Consider the following 18,793-nt stretch of genomic DNA (forward strand, 5'->3'; position numbering starts at 1 on the left):
TTTCCAGAGACCAAGGACTGCACCAAAGGTACGTCAGGCTCCCCCTTCCTCCCGGGCCCAAGGATCGCACCTCTGCGAAGTCACTTTCTGCAGCTCGGGTTATTTTTGCTGCGATGCTGCTCCGGGTCTGATCCTCGGTGCAGTTCATGAGCACCACCCGAGCGTCTGCCTGTGCATGCGTACGGGCATCTGTGGGTGCCCGGGCATTGCCTGGGAGCCGATGGAGGCGGATGGGTCCCACGGGAGCAGGGAGGACTGGCGGGGGTTTGGGCTGTTGGCGGCACTGCCAAGTTGTAGCATCACCAGGAATTGTGGCATTACAAATTTTAGCATTTGCAGTTGTAGCAAGGATGGAAGTGGGCAAAGGGGAGCGCTTCTACTAGACCGGCTGCCCCAGCTGCGAAAACAAGCCTGGGGCGCCCTGAAGCTGGCTTTATTTCCTGGTCTTATCAGCAGACTCATTATCAGACACGGACACTGAGGGCCGCGCTGGTCCCAGCGGTGCTGGGTGCTTAGGGTGCGTGGGTTTGGCCAGGGTTCAGATCCCATCGTCTGGGCAGGATGTGGTAAAACATTACCCCGGGGGGCTCAGCGCCATGGGAAATGTTTCCCAAACGCCTTTCCCTGGGGGTTGGAGCGGCTGTGGTGCCTCAGAGCGGGGTCCCATAGGGCTCAAGCCGGGGTGAAGATGGGGCAGCGGCAGTGCTTGGGGGCAGCAGCTGGCAGAGCAGTGTTGGGTGCGGGGGGACCCTTGCCCACCCCAGGGAAGAATGCTCCAGGTGTGGGAGGACATGTGCAGGGGTGCTGGGGGTGTCCAGCCCTTGCTCTGTCCCAGCACAGCTGCTGTGGGGTCTTTTGGGTCCCTGGCACAGACCTGGGAAGGGATGGGAGAGGCACAAGCCAAGGGACTTTGGTGTCCCCCCCCAGCGGGGTCACAGGGAGGCGGGGAAGCCCACGAACGCCTGTGTGATGGTGGCTGTGTCCATACACACCTCAGCGACCCAAAGAGGGAAGCAGCTCCCACGGGAGACGCCTCTGCCACAGAAAATAACCAGCAAAAGCCCTGCTCAGCACCGGTCCCTGGGCTCAGGTCTGCGGGGGGCTCCAGTCGGGTCAGCAGCTCCTGTCCCCTCCCCGAATCCTTGTGTCCCCTCACTGCCACCTGCCCCGGGCCAGGAGAGGTGCCCAGGCTGAGCGCGGTGAGTGAGGAAGCCGCTGCTCTGAGTCACCTGGAGTGCCATTTGTTCCCTTGCCAGTGAATTACACGCTCAGGCTTCGTGGGCAGGTGAGGGTCCCCCCAGGAGGCTGGGGAGCAGAGGGACAGGCAGGATGGGGCCCCGCGTGAGGCAGGGGCAAGGATTCAGCCGTCCGGTCGGCAGCTTGAGGCTGCAGCTGGATGGTTGGAAGGGGTCCTAGCGGTTCGCTGGAAAACGGATGCCTCCCAGTGAAACCAGTAGGGCCAGTGGGAATAGTCCAGCCACCCTCGTCTGTGCCAAATTCCCCTCCTGGTCAGGCAGGCTGAGCTCATCCCTGCCCCTCCGCACGCAGGATGGCGGCCTCGAAGCTGCTGCTGCCGCTGCTGGCTGCAGCTCTCCTGCTGCACGGGGCCGCTGCGCTGAGGATCAGCGCGTTCAACATCAAGGCGTTTGGGGACAGCAAGATGTCCAACCAGACCATTGCAGATTTCATCGTCTCTGTGAGTGCCGGGGGGAGAGGAGCAGTCCTGGCCACGCTCCGGTCCCTGGGAAGCAGCTAGCCTGGGGCTGTCAGACACCGACTCTCCGTAGATATCTGTCCATGCAGGTGTCCATGCATGCATCTACCTGTGCCTCCGTCTCCCTGTGCCTCCATCCACCCACCCATCTGTCCATGCACACACACCTCCACCCATTTCCGTGCCTCCGTTCCCCAACACCCACCTGCTCTTCCCCCATCCCTGTCTCCAGCCCGGGCCGCCTCTGTTCTCGCTGGCCCGGCTGAGGACAAGCGCTGCCCGCTGCCGCCCAGGCTCCTCCGAGCAGCCCGTGTGGGTGCAGGGGGCAGCCAGGCGGGTGCTGGCGGACCCGGTGCCACCCCGCAGTCCCTCCAAGCCAGAGGGAGCTCCCTCCCCGCTCGCCTCCCCACTGGCGCCCCGGGAGCCATGGAAGCCCAGCCCAGGCACCCACGGGTGACCCCGTGAGGGGCTCCCAGCCGCGGGCGAGCAGCTCTGAGCTTGTGCCCCCAGATCCTGTCGGAGTACGACATCACCGTGGTGCAGGAGGTGCGGGACGCCGACCTGAGTGCCGTCAGGAAGCTGATGACCCAGCTCAACAGGTGACCCCGATGGCGCCGGGACAGAGCCTGGAGAGCCTCTCGCTGCGCTGGGGCCAGACAGAGCCCCGTGGGCACCGGCACACCGGGAGCCTCCTCACCCTCCCCATGTCTCGCTCCCAGTGCGTCGCCGTACCCCTACAGCTTTTTGGACAGCATCCCCCTGGGGCGGGGCAGCTACAAGGAGCAGTACGTCTATATCTACAGGTGAGGGCCAGCGGGAGGGGAGGAATGCCACCAGGGCCAGCTGCTGACCCCTCCAGCGGCTCCCAAGGGGAGGTGAGCACCTCTGGGTCCCCGCTGCGGCTGCCCGCTCTCTTCCCCCAGGTCAGACATCGTCTCCGTGCTGGGAAGCTACTACTACGATGACGGCTGCGAGCCCTGCGGGACCGATGTCTTCAGCAGGGAGCCCTTCATCGTGAAGTTCTCCTCGCCTACTACGCGTGAGCAGAGCTGGGCAGCCCCGGCACTGCTCCCCCCCGGCCCCTTTGGGGCTGCCTGCACCTGGCACAGGGGCTCCACTGGGCTCATTCATTGCTGTGGGGGCTTCTCCCACCCACGGGTGCCTCAGGGGCCTGGGTGCCTGCCCAGCACGGCAGGCACCGTGTGCTGCTTCCCACCATGTGCCACCTCCCACCGCATCCCATCTCCTGTCACCTCCTGTTGCCTGCCATCTCCCATCGCCTCTCATTTCCCACCTCGTGCCACTGCCTCCCCCCCCGCAGCTCCGCGGGACACACTCCCACGCTCCCCTCTCTCTCCCACCCCCACCTCCTACCCGAAACCAAGGGAGCTTGGTAAAGGGACAGGAAAAAAGCTCAGGGGCTCTCCTGGCTCCGGGTGCTGACAGCTGCCTCTCCGGCAGAGCTGGAGGAGTTCGTGGCAGTGCCCCTGCACGCGGAGCCCAGCAGCGCGGCGGCCGAGATCGATGCGCTCACCGACGTCTACACGGATGTCATCAACAAGTGGGCGACCAATGTAAGCGGCACCGGGGAGCCCGGCTCCCTCCCCAGGGCAACGAGGTGGGCTGGGACACGGCTCCGGGGCCTTGGCACATCCCAGTGGCTGTCCTTGGATGGATGCATCCCGTGGGAGACCTCAGGCACCCATCAGAGCGGGTGCCACCCGGCGGTGTCTGGGCAGGGAGGTGGGATGCAGCTCCCGGGTGGCTCCGACGCCCTTCCTGGGGGCTTCCCCCCACACACTGCAGAGAGCCAGGTGGGTCTTGCTGCCCTGCGCAATTTTGGGCAGCCGTTGCTGCCCCATAATGGCCGTGCTGCAAGGACTTGGCTTCGGCCACACTGACCGCAGAGCCAAGGGACGTTTGTGACAACCTGGGGTGGGCAGGGCTCATCGTGGGTGCAGGATCTGTGCGCTGCGGGCACCGGGGCCACCAGTCCCTCCTGGGGCGGCCTCGGGTGGGCTCAGCGCGGTGCTGCCCCGCAGAACGTCCTCTTCCTGGGCGACTTCAACGCCGACTGCTCCTACGTGACCGAGGCACAGTGGCCCTCCATCCGCCTGCGCTCCCACGAATCCTGCGAGTGGCTCATCCCCGACAGCGCCGACACCACCGTCGGCAGCACCAACTGCGCCTACGACCGGTGGGTGCCGTGGCGGTGGGTGCGGGGGCTGCCGGGGGGGGGTCCGACGGGTGCTGACCCCCACGGTGCCTCGGCAGCATCGTTGCCTGTGGCTCTGCGCTGCGCCAAGCCGTCGAACCCGGCTCCGCCACCGTCAACAACTTCCAGCAGACTTTCCACATCCAGAACAAGGATGTGAGTGAGGGGCTGGGGGAGGCCGGGGGGTGGCAGGGTCCTGCTGGGGGCCAGGGCACACAGCCTGCTCGCACCACAGATTTCACCCAGTGCCACGTTAATCCAGCCCACAAAGCCTCCGTGTCCCTCCTGTGAGCGTGCGCATGAAATTTGGGGATTGGAACAGAACATTTGGGCCCCGGCTGGCCATGACGATAATACCAGGTCTGGGCAAGCAAAGCCACCTCTCTGCTTTCTCCCCGCACTCAGGCTTTGGCCGTCAGCGACCATTTCCCTGTGGAGGTGACACTGAAAGCCCGCTGAGATGTGCGTGGTGGTCACCAGGATGCCACGACACAGACGCGTGTCCCTCGCAGGAGTCCCTGCACTGCCAGGTTCAACGAAGCTTCCTGACTTCTCGATCTGCTGCACGCTGTCCCTGCAAGGAGCCAGCCTTCTGGGGTCTTGTGGCTGTGGGGTGCTTTCATTAAATATTTGCTGTTTTCAGCCTGTGCTGCTCTGGCTGGAGCTCGCTCAGACGGCAGCTGGGTGCTGCGAGTGCCCTCTGTGCGCACCCCCATATCCACGCCGTCCTGTGTGTGTGTGTGTGTGCCGCCGTGCACACGTATTCCCACACGCCTGCTGCCTGATGCACACCCTCGTGTGCAAACCCTCTTGTGCACGCTCCTCCATGTGCAGTGCACACCACCCCGCGCACACGTGCACCCCGTGCACCCCCAGTCTCCTTCGCACTGTCCCGTATGTGTGCACCTGTGTTCCCCCGGGCTGGAAGTGCCCGTGCCCGTGTCCCCACAAGTTCCTGTACACACATACATGTGTGCTCACGCAGCCTCCTGTGCAAACCTTCCCCTCCTGGGTGCTGTGGGGCTGCCCCACACGTGTGCCTCCAGCCCCACACACGGGTGAGCCCTTGCCCCTATCCCCTAGGGCTCATCTCCACGTTTCCACACTGAGTTTTGGGGGCACACCCCAGGGCATGAGGATGATTGGCAAAGCAACCCCTGCTGCAGCATGGCGATTGGGATGGTGGGTGCTTGGGGTGCTGAGCTGTTTCGCCCCCATCTCTCCAGCCCCCACCCCGAGCTTGCTGTCCCCCTGCAATGGGGCAGCCCTGGCATGGGGGGCTGCAGCCGGGAAGGTCCCCGGGACCTGGAGCCTCCCTGCTGCTGTCGAGAGCCGAGGAAATTTCCCTGCTGTGGGAAGAGCAGCTCCTGTCTGAGCAAGCAACAAAGCAGGGTGTCGGGAAGGGCCTGGGAGGATCCAGGCGGGATTCCTCCCCCTCGCTGAGTCGCGGGATGCCTCCAGCTCTTCTTCCAGCTCATGGGGCCGTATCCTGCTGGAGCCCGCAGGGCGTCTGATGGGCACTGGTGACGGTGGTGGGAGGTGGAGGATGTGAGTCAGCTCCCGGCGCAGTGGTGCGGTGCCTTCCTGGGGGTTTCGGTGCCTTCCCAGGGATTTTGGTGCTCCTGGCACAGAGCCACCTCGTCCCGTTCCACACAGGGAGGCACGGAGCTCTGCTCCTCGTGGTGGCGGCCGACCCGCGACGGAGCAACGAGCATTGGAACGGGCAGCGCGGTGCTGCAGCCCCTGCTCAACCCCGGGCAGGTGGATGCGGAGCTGTCCTGGGAGCACTGGCCCCATCCCCGCGGGACGCCCGGCCGAGGGGGATTGACCCAGCACCCGCGGGGGGAAGCCCTCTCGCCAGGCAGCAGTCACCGTGCGCGTGCTGCCGATGGAGAACAGGACGCGGGAAGCCCCTGGGCTGGGCACGAGGCCGCTCCCCTCCACCTGCGGGTGTGGGGGTCCCACCAGCTTGGTTTGCACTTGGAGAGCCCCTGTGTGTCCCGGCAGCACCTGCGGTGGGGCGCCAGGCTCAGAGGAGGATGCTGGAAGAGAAGGAGGAAATGCTTCTCCCAAAGGAACTGGGCCACTCACTGCCCGCAGGGATGGTGGAAAGCCCGAGCTGAGCAATCCTACAGGAATTCGTGGATGCGTCTGAGGACACTGGACTCACCCATGACGGGTCGCGAGGATGCTGCCCCAGTGCTGTGTGCCGGAGCCCAACAAGCCCCGGCATGAGGAACTGTCACCTCCCTGGCCCCGGCTGCCGGCCACGCACCTGCCCCGCCACCAGCACCCCCCAAAGCCCGGCTTCCTCGGCTGGGCTGACGCAGCGTGCTGGTGGCGCAGGGGATTCCAGCCCAGCACCAGCACCGGGGCTCGGTCCCAGCCATGTCGCAGCTTCCCCAGTGGGATGGGGTCAGCGCCACGTCTTGGGGCTGCTTGGGGTGGCTGATGGGGCAGGGGCTTGCAGCTGGCCCCTCGCACGGAGGCTCGCAGTGGCGCCGATGGCTTGACTGGCTTGACCCGAACAACCCCGCCATTTCCTCATGTCCCTTCTAATTACGTGTCTGAATCACCTGCATTAAAGCCATTACCCCCAGCCACCCGCCCTGCCGCTCGGCACGACGCTGGGGTGAGGAGCACTGCGAGCTGGGCACCCCCTGAGCACCCCCTGAGCTCCGCGTGCCCCCAGCCCCACTGCACTGCCCCACCGCCGCCGCTCCCCCCGGGTGCCCTCCGCGGCGCTGAGCAGAGGTGCTGACGCCAGCCCCACCCTGCCGCTGTGCGGGTTTTGGTTTCCCAACGTGGGAAGGAGCCCAAACCTGTGCCAAAACACCCACGGGGGTGTCCGACTCATCCTGCTTTCCCAGCACCTCCGCTGGGAATAAAACAGCCCTCCTGCCGCCGGGAGGGCAGAGGTGCTGCGCGCTTGGCACGGTAAGGATGGAGCTGGGGCTTGGTGCCTCTTGCGGCCGTGGCGCGACGGGCTGGGAGCTGGGGCAGCCCCGAGGTGTGGGCAATCACTCATGGTTCAGCCATGGAACTGGAGGGACTGGGATGGCTGGAACTGGGATTTGATTCCTCGCTTTCCGAGACCGTCGAGTGGTGCAATTCCAGGGCAGAAAGCTCCCAGCTTTGGGGAGCACCAGGGAAGAGGGGATGAAGGGGGACCGTGGCCACATTTGAGGATGCAGAACAGCAGAGCAGGGTCAAAAGGGGACTGTGAGCAAACTGAAGGATGCAAACCAGCCTGGGGTGCAGGTGGAGGGGGATGGAGCATGCAGTCAGAGCAGGACAGCCCCATGGGGAGCGGAGCCGGGAGCTGGCTGATCCCAGGGCTCACGGGCGATGGGCAGAGGCGCTTCCCAGCTGATTCACCGCGGCAGGACAGGCTTCGTCTTCCTCTGGGACCGGCGACCCGCCAGACAGCCCGGGCTGGCTGCACGGGCTGCCCCAGGCAGCACAGCCAGATCCAGCTCTTCTGCCCCGGCCAAGCACAGCGGAGCGGTGGCAGTCCTCCGTGGGCTGTGGCATGGCACACAGGAAAGACCTAAATGGATTTCTTCACTTTATCCCCAAATATGAAGCATATTTCCAAGCCCAGAGCAAACCCTGGCTCCCATTGCTACTTCCCTGCGGCTCAGCATCCCTCCCAGCAGGATGGGGACCATGGTGCTGACACTGTCCCTGCTGGCTGCGGCTCTCCTGTGCCCAGCCACCGCCACACTGCGCATCGGTGCCTTCAACATCCAGGCATTTGGTGACAGCAAGATGTCTGATGAGGCCGTGGCGGACATCATCGTCAACGTGAGTACGGCTGGTGCTGCGTGGGGATGGGCTGTATGCATGGAGCCAAAATACAGCTCCTGTGCCAGGGACATGGCCATGGCTGGACATCTTCCTGGTGCCAGGGATGTCCTGGCTTGGTGGAGGGTGATGTGGGTCATGTCAGGGACACCCTGTGTTCCCTCTGAGCCTCTATGGGGACATCTGCCTCGGCACCGAGGGACATGTGGGTCACCCCAGCGCTGCTGTGGGGGTCCCTGCTCATCATGCCAGTGCTGCCGTGGGGTCCCTGCTCACCACCCTAGCACCCCAAGCCATTGCCATCGCTCCTGTCCCCGCAGGTCCTGCACCGCTACGACATCGTGCTGGTGCAGGAGGTGCGCGACTCCGACCTCAGCGCCGTCACCGAGCTCATGGAGCAGCTCAACAGGTACGAGCAGTGCCGGGGCTGGAGCCACCCGGCAGCAAAATGCTGGCGTTAGGCAGGGAAAGCAAAGCTGCTTGAGCAATAAAAGGCAAACAAACAACAACAACAAAAAAAAAAATTGGAAGAGCGTTTGTTTTCAGAAAGGGGAATAAGAGAAAATGCTGGAGCTTTGTGAAATGAAACAGGGAGGAACAGCCCGGAGCTCGCTGGGCACTGTGCCGAAGCTTTGAGCAGCCGCTGTGAACGATCCAGGGAGAAAAGGGGTGCAAGTGGTGCAAAACCTTCGTGAAAGCTGAAATCACACCTGAATGCAGGAGATGGAAAGGAACTAAAACTCTGTCACATCGAGTCTGAAAAATGCAACAGGACAGGGCAAAGCCGAGGCTGGGGATGAAGACGCGGGGGCGAAGGGCACGTGGTGGGACCGTGGCTCTCCAGGGGCTCCGCGTGGCCAAACCTGACAAATCCATGGGGTGGCAGAGGGGGCTGTGCCATGGGCACAAAGCTGCAGGTAGCCCAGGCTGCCGCGGGCATGCAGGGGACCCAGTTCTGGGCGACGGCCGGGCCGGGGCGGAGGCCCCTCCACAGGTACGCCCGGCCCGCGCCCTCGCCCCTCAGTTCCCCCCTCCGGCATCACCACAAAGCCACCGCGGCAGCGAGGGTGACGCCGCGCCTCGCGGCAGCCAATTAACCTCGTTTAACTTGGATGCAAATGACTATGGGGAGCATCCCTGCAGAGCAATGGGGGACAGGGACCAGCCCCGTGTCCTGCCGGGGCGTGGGGAGGATGGCTGGGGTCACCACGCGGCGGTGGGGACGGCGGGTGGCTCGCGGTGCCGCCCGCGGCGAGGCTGCGGTGCCCCTGGGGCCAGCAGAGCCAGCGCCACCCCAGGGCTGTGCCAGCACCGTGACAGCCACGTCACTGTCCGTCCTTTCCATCTCTGCAGCGTGTCCTCATCCCCGTACGACTACGAGATCAGTGGGCCCCTGGGACGGGAGAACTACAAGGAGATGTACCTCTTCATCTACAGGTAACGGGGTGGGCATGCTGCTGTCCCACCTTGGGTGCCGCGGAGGGGACGCAGGGGCCAGGATGGCCCCACGTCACCTGCTGGGGCTCAGGACACCAAAGCCACCATGGCAGGGCCAAGCCCCAGCGACACCGTCCCCTCGGTCCCGCAGGACGGACGTCGTGTCGGTGGTGGACACCTACCAGTACGAGGACCCGCAGGACATCTTCAGCCGGGAGCCATTCGTCCTGAGGGTCTCAGCGCCCCACACCAGTAAGTGGTGGGAAGGAGGGGGACGGTGCCAGCCGCTCTCGGGGGGGATGCACGGGGTGTCCATGGGGCTGTGGCCACGCGGGCTCATGTCCCTCTCCCCGCAGAGGCAGGGGAGTTTGTGATGGTGCCGCTGCACTCGGCCCCGCACGACGCTGCCGCCGAGATCGACGCGCTCTACGACGTCTACCTGGCCGTGGTCAACAAGTGGGGGACCGACGTGAGTACCCCTGGCAGCACTGGGCCCTGGGCACGGCGCGACCCACGCCGGGTCCCCGCTCCCAGATGAGCACGGTGGGCACAAGGGCATTGGGGCCGGGGGCCCTCCCACAACGGGGCAAAGCCGGCTTCAGGGCTGGGACGGCCGGTTTTGGGGCAGAGGCAGCCCTGCCATCAGCCCCCGTGCCGCCCTTCCCGCAGAACATCGTGTTCCTGGGGGACTTCAACGCCGACTGCGCCTACGTCAAGCCGAGCGACTGGTCCTCCATCCGCCTGCGCACCAGCGACGTCTTCAAGTGGCTGATCCCCGACAGCTCCGACACCACCGTGGGGAAGTCGGACTGCGCCTACGACAGGTCAGCACCACCACCGCGGTCCCCGGTGCCCCCCTGCCCATCCCCCCCCGCCGGCAGGGGCAGGAGCGGCACCCACCACGCATTGCTCCCTTGCAGGATCGTGGTGTGCGGCGCCAAGCTGAAGAGGAGCATCGTGCCGAACTCGGCCACTGTTTACAATTTCCAGCGCGCTTTCCAGCTGGAGCAGGAGGAGGTGAGCAGGGATCACGAACTGGGGCTTAGGGTGTCTTTGCTGCACCCGGAGATGCCCGGGGCAGCGAAGCCAAGTTGCCCCAGGCAGCTCCGGGTGCAGCAAAGACATCCTGACACCGCGGGGCTGCCAGCATTTGTTCAGGATTAGGCAGCCCAGCTGCAGCAAGGTAGCTGCTGCATTTAAGTGTCAGCTCAAATGCGGGTTTAAAGCAGCCTCAGCAGCAGCCCAAGGTGGCTATGGCCATGGCACCTATGTCCCTGCCCCGTGCCAGGCTGTTGGGACACCAGCAGACACACGCAGCCCCTCACATTAGGCACGCTCCCCTCCTGGGGCACAGCAGCCACCCACACCCAGCTAACGTGGAGCCCTGGGTGCTGGGGGACCCACGGGTGGAAAAAAGAGGGGGAATGTGGGGTTATTGCCTGTCCCTGCGGTGAAGAGATGAGCGTTTTTGTGGCCTTTCACGGGCAGGAGCAGGCATGGCAGGGGCAGGACCTCACGACTCCAGGGCTGGAGTTATCCTGTCCCCTGCCAGCAGGCAGAAGGGTCTCGCACAGCAGTGACAGCTGCCCCGCCGGCCCCACCAGCACCACGAGGGGTCAGGGCTCACCCAACCCTTGCGTTACACCTCCCCGCCTCCCTCTCGCCCTCCTGCAGGCCCTGGCAGTCAGCGACCACTACCCGGTTGAGGTGAAGCTGACGGCTTGAGCTCCTCCTGCAGCCGCAGACCACGATCCAGCTCCAGCTCCCACGACCACCCCCACGAAGGCGCTCTGCAGCCCCATCCACGAGCCCTGCACGTGGGCTGCTCCCGAGTGCGGTCTGGAGAAGGGTGACAGCCAGCCCCTGGGGCTCCCGGCAGAGCCCCCCCAGTCCGCCAGGATCCAGGAAGCAAGCAGTGACTGCAGACAGGCTCAGGAATGAAGCACCCATCCCTACCTCATCAAAGACTTTATTGACAAATTCCATTTTCACAATTAGCTGTTGGACAGGAGGGAGGACATCCAAGGACCCGCAGGCTGAGGCTGCAGTGCTGTCAAGACTCTCCCTGTCTGTTCCTTGGGTGAGCTGAGCAAACAGCTCTCCTTGCTCTCAGGAAGGCAGCAGTGGTGTCAGGCACTCTATGGGGACTACCGGGAAGGGTTGGTTGGGGCAGCCACAGGAGCAGGCAGCACGTCACCAGGCGCTGACACTGCAGATGGCTTCAGCGTGCAAGTCTACACCTACTGCAGTGTTTTGGAGGGTCATGAAAGCTCCTGGGACCGAGCCCCAGCTGGCTGGCTCCTCAGCTCTTCTTCTTCTTCAGCGTCTCCATGTACATGCGGAGGGACTTCTGGATGGACTCTTTTGAGATGAAGCTGATGAAGTTCTGAACGTCTTCTTCCCGGTGAGCTACCAGCCGGTCCAGCACTGCCTTCCTCATCATGGTCTTGGTGAGCTGACGGGCATGGTCTGTGGAGAGGAGAGTGAGGATGGGGGGCATGCACGGTCCCCACTGTTATCAACCACCTCTCGACCCCTGTCACCACGTGCTGGTACCTCCAAAGCAGAGGTCGCGCACACCGAAGGGCTGGTGGGCTCTTTAAACCAGCAGGGAAAGGTGTAAGAACCACCCACCATCTGGAAGCTGAACTGGATACATTCTCATACAATAAATTGTAAACTCTATCCCTTGGTGGGGAAATGACTGATCTACTGGGACAAATTACAGAACGAGTTGTGCACCCTCCTTCTCTTTGCGCCCTCTAGAGCCCAGCCCTCACCCAAATGCCCGTCGCTGGGCTCAGGATGGCAGTAACTGAACAAAATTCTGCTATCTGAAACTGCTCTGGCTCCAAGCTCTCCCAACCCAGACCCGTTTGACCTCTGGAAAGACATTCTGTTCGTGCCAAACATGTCATACAAAAGCCAGCAGCATTGTCCCCACCAACTGCAGGCTCTGGGCTGCGATCCCTGCTCCAGCCTGCATAATTCAGCACGGATATGGGGATGCTGCTGGAGCAGCGCTGGTTGCTGGAGCCAAGGCCTCAAGCACCCATCTGCTCACGCCCTACACGCAACAATGCAGACACAAATCTATTGCACTGATGTTGCAAACATGCTCTCAGAGTGTGGCAACAGGAACTGTGAAATGCGGGTGAAACCCCACATACTGAGAACCCAAAATGGCTTTAGCACCTTCATGGGTATCTTCACCCAGACAAACTCGTTGGCTCTGACTTAAGGCTCTGCAGAAGGACCTGCACGGTGCCTCCTGGAAGCCACGAGAGAGCACAACAAAGACATGCTCCCCACTCTCAGGGGCTGAGGACCAGCTGGTTTCACTCTAACACCAAGACAGCAGGGCCAGAGAGATGTTTAGGGACCCTCCTCCAAAACCAGGACACTTAAGTGACAGTCCTGGGACCTGCCCATTTCTGCCCAGCTCCATTCAGATTTCTATAGAACGAACTGCCAAGGCTGATACGTAGCTGCACCTAACTGCAGCACTTCAGAGGTGGCATGCAATGGGATAAAACAAACCTAGCCGTGGCCTGTGGAGAGCCCTCTCCTGGCCCAGGAGCCATGGAGCAGCCCACACACGCACGTGATGTTTGCATTTGCTGTCTGTCCTAATGCCTCCAGCTCTACCTCAGCTAAGGGAGTACTAAGAGCTGATCCACACCGCTCCTCCAAAGGGCAGGCTGGCAGCCACCCAGGCACTCCCACCCACCTCAGCTCTGCAGGATTTTCCTCTCCCTCCAGCAGAGCAGGATTAGCTCATATGCTGGGTTAACACCTCCGCTGACAAACAAAGGGATCCAGTTCGAATCTGGAGCTCAGGCACCTCCGGATCAACTCAGCATCGCTGGCAGAGCGAGCTGAGCTGGAGGCAAGTGCCTTGTGCACCCAGCACACCGTCCTGTGTGGCAAGCACATCCCTGATAGCCCAAGGCTGCTTGGACCGCTTTGCTGAGCTTTCCTACCTCCCAGCCACTCACACCTCCAGTACCAACGGATACGTAGCTCCCAGGTACCAGCCTCAATGCCTCTCTCTCCTACACGGGTAAAATCCCTGCTTCTCATTGCCCAGGAGGCAGCAGCAGTCTGCAGGAGGTGCCTCCCTTACCGGGAAGGGCCAGCCACTGCTGCATAACAGCCATGGCCCTGTCCTTCAGCTTTTCCTCTGGCACCAGCTCGTCCACAAGGCCAATCCTGTGGGCCTCAGGTGCAGAGTGGAGGGAGCCCAGCTGGAGGGAACGTTCAGCAACTCGATGTCCCACAACGTTGACAAATGTGTCCTTAAACCTAGAAGAGATGGGAGGAAAAGCTTTTGCAGATACACACCCTGTACCCACAGAAAAGCATACTCCCAGACTGAGCGTGACCACGGAGATCTCCCAGCACTAGTTTTAGAGTTGACCGCGGAGTCAGGACTGAGATCCCTGTGGGTGGAGGCTGCAAACAGGACGTCAGAACGTTCCGCAGCCTGAAAACTTTTTGGATACATACAGGACAGGACAAAGAAATGAGGTACCGCAGCTGCGACTACCTTAACGCTCTGTTGGGAAGGACACATAGAACTACATCTCAGTGGCCAGTTACAGCTTATTAATAAACCCTGTGAACTCTTTTTGGAGACCTACTCATAACAATAGAAGTGAAAGACACTGGCCTACCAGAAGGGAGCCACAATGCCCAGCTGGGCTTCGTTCAGGCCAATGCTGAATTTGGGGTTCTCTGCCATGATTCTGTAGTCACACGTCAAGGCAATGAGACAGCCTCCAGCCGGACTGGATCCCTGACAAGGAGAAGGAAGGAGTGAGTCTAGGTCAGCCCTAGTGCTCTAGCTACAAATGTCCGCGTGCCCCGTTTTCTCCAGAACAGGGAATACGTACAGTGACAGAGCTGCCGTGGCCAGAGCAGATGTTCCCCCCTCCCCAAGATTCCAACCACCTGATTTAAAGCAGCCACTAAAGAAGATTTCTGATATGCTTACAAGAGTTTATTTATTTATTTATTTATTTATTTTTTAAGTGCTCTCTGTTTCTTGCATTCCACAGCCTGGAAATCTAATTAACCGATCTGTTCCCATTGAATTTCACTCTTTAGTTCACAGACTCCTGCAGAGAAAGCGCTACTTGCGCTTGCAAACCTTGCAGCGGAGATCTCTTATGGCATTTTCTTATGATTTTGTAACCCTCAATGCCACAGAAATGTTTCTGTGCAAGGGCTTTGTAACACCATCCATATATAAAACTTCCATTTCAGCCATGACTCAGTGACTGCTTAGCCCTGCACAGGATGCTTGTGGGATGCTGGTCAGAGACCCAGCCACCTTCAAAGACAGCCTACTGGCAGACACAGAACCACGAGCTGCCAAAGCAGCACTGCACTGAAAAACGGAAACAAGACAGCGTGTGGGTAACATGTCTGCGGAGCACTTCCCTGCTGGCCAAGAGCTGTGGCTGGAGAAGCACAAGCCAGTGAAAAAAGGACTAACGACGTATTCCACCACCCAGGGTCCAAAGCACCACTGCCCAGAGGGCCGAGCATAATTCTTTGCAGCGCTGCACAGCTCCCTCCCCATCTCCTCCCCTCCAGCTATCAAAGCAGCGCAACAGCCAAACAAACAACCCTGGGCAACTCCGACGAGTCTCATTTGTGAAAAAGCAGATGGTTTGCACGTGACAGGCGTCCTTTGGACTCCTCCTGCCCTGACTGCTGGGCTTCTCTGGTACTCACCAGCCACGGATGCCCCCCTGGGCTTTAACACTGGCCTACAGCCTTCCTCCTGGCTCTCCAGCATGCAGGACAGGCTTCCAGATGAGTTCCTGGGGCCGGGAATGGCTCTTGCTGAAAAAAGCACTGCTGTGCCAAGGACATCTAGGTCCGAGCCCCCCAGACACGAGTGCTGTGCAAGCTCTCCAACGCCACCGACGCGCTGCTACACCTCTGCAGCACGCGCAGCTTACTCGGAGCCTGCGACATCGCCCGCTTCCATGCATTCCCACACCCCAGTGCACCAAACCTGCCGACACGTACTTTGCCCAGACATCCCAACGCTGCATTTGTTTCAGCACTGGCAAACCTGATTTTTTGGCTGTCCCTGCCCACACACCGCAAACAAGCCCAGCAAGCGACAGACCACGCGGGGCAGCTAGGAAGGCAGATCTAAAGGACTTGCATTGACTGCAGCGACTGTCACCATGTTGGAGCTGTACAGCCGGAGCCACATCTCCTGCACGGCCCTCCAGAACTCAGCATAGTGCTCCGTGCTCTTCCCACACATCTCGGTGATGTCCAGGCCAGACGAGAAGATTTTGGGGACAGCCTGAAATCAGGAAAATACGAACATTACCAAGATTAGCAGTGACCCTTTAACCTTCTAAAGTCTGGCAGTCTGTGGAAGGGGGATGCTCTGGTTAAACCTAGCAGGGCCTTTTGGGGTTCTGCAACAATCTCCCCAGTGCTCCTGTGGCCTGGATCATTACATCACCACATTCTGCAGGGCTGGGATTCTTTGCTTGCACCAAGATTTTTCATCGTCAAAGTCCCTGTGTGGGTCCAACAGCCACGCAGCACGAAACTTGCCCTGTCCCATTCCTGGGCATGACCTCGTACCAGCATCACACCTGAAAATACATTCTGGCTTCCCTAGCACCTTCTGGGCAGTTCAAGAGATCTCAAAGGATTTGTCACGTTTGCAGATAAGCAGGTTTGATTTTAATGCCAAACGACAATACTTTGTTGTTATTCTTGCAGTAGAAAAGGCCACAGAAGAAAGACCGTTGGCCTTTCAAGCATCCCTTGCCCCTGCTTCCAGAGCCAATTAAAGCTGCTTCCTGGTCCTCACATGCCAGACGAAACATGAGCAAGGGAAGGGCACCCATGCCTGCCAAGTTGCCCTGCAGCTCGCACTGCAATCGCAGGGCAACACGTACGGATGTGAGGATCACGCCCCGGCAGGCCCGGTCGTTCTCCAGCTTCTCCAAGCTTATGCAAAACTCGGTGAGGAAGTCCAGGCTGAGGCTGTTAACCGGAGGGCTCTTAAACTTCATCGTAGCTACACCTGTGCCATGGTAAACACAGAGACATCAGAAACCCCTTGCCACGGCAGCACGCACCACACGTACACCTGTCTTGCCCAAGACAGGTGTTTCGTCTGCCTTCCTGTTTTCCCACTTTACCCAGATCGTACCTTTTCAAACTTCATTCTTCAAAAAGCCCCCAGAGCCCTGGGGCCAAGGGCAGGGCCTCTGCCTGTACCCAGATCTGCCCGCAAGCCCAGCTCAGCTGGCGTGAGCCCGCAGCCGTCCCCGCGGCGTTCGGTGGCCGTGCCGCGCGTCCCAAGCCAGCTGCCTTCAGGGTGTCCCCACCGCGCCGCTCCCTCCTCCCCGGCTCAGCCGGATGAGGCCAGGCCACCGGCTTGTACCGTGCCCAGGGACTAGCGAGCCACCTTGGCCAGCGGCGTGGGGTGGACTCCGACCCCTCGTCCCTCCCGAGCAGCACGGCCCTGCCGCAAGGGCCCTTCACGAGCCCCCCCGCCGAGTGCTCGCTGCCTGCTGCAGCTGCCTGCTGGGGACAGCACGAGGACAGGCCCAGCGGGCAGAGGCAGGCCCTGGGGCGCGCCAAGGAGGCACGTTCCGTTCAGCGCGGGGGCACGGCCCTGTGACAGCTATTCCTGGCAGCCAGCGCAAGAAACCCCCAGCAGCTGCTCGCCGCAGGAGCCCTGTGCCGCTCCATCGGGTCCCCAAAGCGGAGACGACAGCGGGGGGGACAACGCTCAGGCACGAGACCCCACGGCGGGCACCCCACGGCGTCACCCAGGGGCTGCGTGCTGCTCGCGGGGGGCTCCTGGCCACACCGAGCGCCCGCCACCCGTGACACCCCCGTCCCCAACCCCACGGCCCGGTGCCGCGAGCCGTACCTGCGCTCTCGTCCAGCTCCACCAGGACCCTGTTGTTGCTGAAGGCGCGGCGCTGGGCGGGCGGGGGGCCGGGGGGCCGCCGGGCGGCTCTGCCCCACGCCTGGCCGAAGGGCAGCATCCCTGGGGGCGGCGGGGGGGGGGGGGGAGCTGAGACGAGCGCGGCGGGGCTGCGCCCCACGGAGCTGCTGCTCGGGGGGGCGGCGGGCGGGGGGACGGGGACACCGAGAGGGGCGGGGGCACGGGGGACACGGGGGTACGGGGGGCGTGGGGGGCACGGGGATACGGGGGTACGGGGGGAGCGTGGGGGACACGGAGACAGGGGGGTGTGGGGGTACGGGGGGCGTGGGGGGCACGGGGAAACGGAGGACACGGGGGGCACGGGGGGCACGGGGGGCACGGAGACCCGGAGTGGGGACACCGCGACGCACAGAGGGGGGCGAAGGGGACCCCCGGGGGGCTGTGGCGAGGCCCCCTCACCCCCGTCAGGGACCCGCCACCCGCGGGGCAGGCACCGCACCGCACCGCACCGCACCGCACCGCACCTGGCCTGGCCACGCAGCGGGCGAGGGCCGGCGCCGCCATTTCCTGCCGGAGGGTCAAGGAGACGCGGCGGGGCCTGGGGGCGGGGCCTGGGGGCGGGGCCTGGGGGCGGGGCCTGGGGGCGGGGCCTGGGGGCGGGGCCTGGGGGCGGGGCCTGGGGGCGGGGCCTGGGGGCGGGGCCGCCCCGCCATTAAACCCCGCCCTGCCGTTAAGCCACGCCCCTGCCGTTAAAAGCCACGCCCATGCGTTAAGCCACGCCCGGTACCGTTAAGCCCCGCTCGTCATTAAACCACGCCCCTGCCGTTAAGCCCCGCCTCTACCGTTAAGCCCCGCCCCCCGCCGTTAAGCCCCGCCCCGCGCCGTACCGGCCGCCCCGCCCCGCCGGCAGCCCGTGGCCGGGCCAGGCGCAGCGCTGGGCTAACGGCGGGCTGGGCCCGGGGGGCGGTGGTGAGCGGCGTGACGGCCGGCCGGTGCCCGGGCCCCGGCGGTGTTCCCGGGGGTCGGTGCTGGGGCCCAGCCTCGTTAACGTCTTAACTGATGGTTTGGGTGAGGGGCTTGAGCGCGCCTCAGAAAGTTCGTAGACGACACCGAGCTGGGGGGAAGCGTCGATCTGCCGGAGGGTAGGGAGGCCCTGCAGAGGGACCTGGACAGGTTGGGTCAATGGGTAGAGGTCAGCGGGATGAGGCTCAACACGGCTCAGCGCTGGGTCCTGCGCTTTGGCCACAGCAACCCCATGCAGCGCTACAGGCTTGGGGCAGAGAGGCTCAAAAGCTGTGCAGAGGAAAAGGAGCTGGGGGTGTTGGTTGATGCTCGTGTGAACATGAGCCAGCAGTGTGCCCAGGTGGCCAAGAAGGCCAAAGACATCCTGGCTTGTATCAGGAATAGTGCAGCCTGCAGGACCAGGGAGGTGATTGTCCCCCATACTCTGCTCTGGTGAGGCTGCACCTCGAGTGCTGTGTTCAGCTTTGGGCCCCTCACTACAAGAAGGACATCGAGGCCCTGGAGCGTGTCCAGAGAAGGGCTACAAAGCTGGTGAAGTGCCTGGAACACAAGTCCTGTGAGGAGCGGCTCAGGGAGCTGGGGGGTGTTTGGTCTGGAGAAGAGGAGGCTCAGGGGAGACCTTATTGCTCTCCGCAACTGCCTGAAAGGAAGG

The 18,793-nt window shown here is 62.6% G+C and overlaps 2 protein-coding genes across 3 annotated transcripts; one reads left to right on the forward strand and one right to left on the reverse strand.

Annotated features, from left to right (window-relative positions):
• The first annotated feature begins 1,549 nt into the window (after positions 1-1,549).
• DNASE1 (deoxyribonuclease 1) lies at positions 1,550-11,037 on the forward strand. The gene is made up of 17 exons (XM_040575025.1): positions 1,550-1,696; positions 2,225-2,313; positions 2,434-2,517; positions 2,638-2,792; positions 3,161-3,288; positions 3,757-3,911; positions 3,989-4,085; positions 4,335-4,383; positions 6,689-6,866; positions 7,517-7,736; positions 8,057-8,145; positions 9,090-9,173; positions 9,325-9,425; positions 9,530-9,642; positions 9,843-9,997; positions 10,094-10,190; positions 10,848-11,037. The coding sequence occupies exons 1-17, from the start codon at positions 1,550-1,552 to the stop codon at positions 10,896-10,898; spliced, it is 1,992 nt and encodes a 663-aa protein (XP_040430959.1). The 3' UTR covers positions 10,899-11,037.
• An 89-nt stretch (positions 11,038-11,126) lies between these two features.
• Positions 11,127-17,730, reverse strand: ECI1 (enoyl-CoA delta isomerase 1). Of its 2 annotated transcripts, XM_040574801.1 has the most exons (7): positions 17,643-17,730; positions 17,101-17,220; positions 16,115-16,242; positions 15,358-15,504; positions 13,850-13,971; positions 13,300-13,478; positions 11,127-11,642 (listed from the first exon to the last, which is right to left on the reverse strand). In XM_040574801.1, the coding sequence occupies exons 1-7, from the start codon at positions 17,680-17,682 to the stop codon at positions 11,476-11,478; spliced, it is 903 nt and encodes a 300-aa protein (XP_040430735.1). In that variant the 5' UTR covers positions 17,683-17,730; the 3' UTR covers positions 11,127-11,475. The 2 variants fall into 2 exon arrangements, with proteins under 2 accessions (XP_040430735.1, XP_040430737.1); XM_040574803.1 differs by lacking the exons at positions 17,101-17,220; positions 17,643-17,730 and adding an exon at positions 16,372-16,392.
• Positions 17,731-18,793: the final 1,063 nt, after the last annotated feature.

This window comes from Cygnus olor, chromosome 15 (genome assembly GCF_009769625.2).
Source record: "Cygnus olor isolate bCygOlo1 chromosome 15, bCygOlo1.pri.v2, whole genome shotgun sequence".
In the NCBI taxonomy this organism is placed as follows: Eukaryota; Metazoa; Chordata; class Aves; order Anseriformes; family Anatidae; genus Cygnus; species Cygnus olor.

What these genes read in the sequence shown, in the direction of transcription:
- DNASE1 (XM_040575025.1), top strand. Translation starts at nt 1,550, where the DNA reads ATGGCGGCCTCGAAGCTGCTGCTGCCGCTGCTGGCTGCAGCTCTCCTG. An exon ending in CCCGGCACTGCTCCCCCCCG is followed by an intron (nt 2,793 to 3,160) that starts GCCCCTTTGGGG and finishes GGGTGCTGACAG; the next exon opens with CTGCCTCTCCGGCAGAGCTG. An exon ending in TCAACAAGTGGGCGACCAAT is followed by an intron (nt 3,289 to 3,756) that starts GTAAGCGGCACC and finishes GCTGCCCCGCAG; the next exon opens with AACGTCCTCTTCCTGGGCGA.
- ECI1 (XM_040574801.1), bottom strand. Translation starts at nt 17,682, where the DNA reads ATGGCGGCGCCGGCCCTCGCCCGCTGCGTGGCCAGGCCAG. An exon ending in GGGGCGTGATCCTCACATCC is followed by an intron (nt 15,505 to 16,114) that starts GTACGTGTTGCC and finishes TCCTGATTTCAG; the next exon opens with GCTGTCCCCAAAATCTTCTC. An exon ending in GGCATTGTGGCTCCCTTCTG is followed by an intron (nt 13,479 to 13,849) that starts GTAGGCCAGTGT and finishes CATCTCTTCTAG; the next exon opens with GTTTAAGGACACATTTGTCA.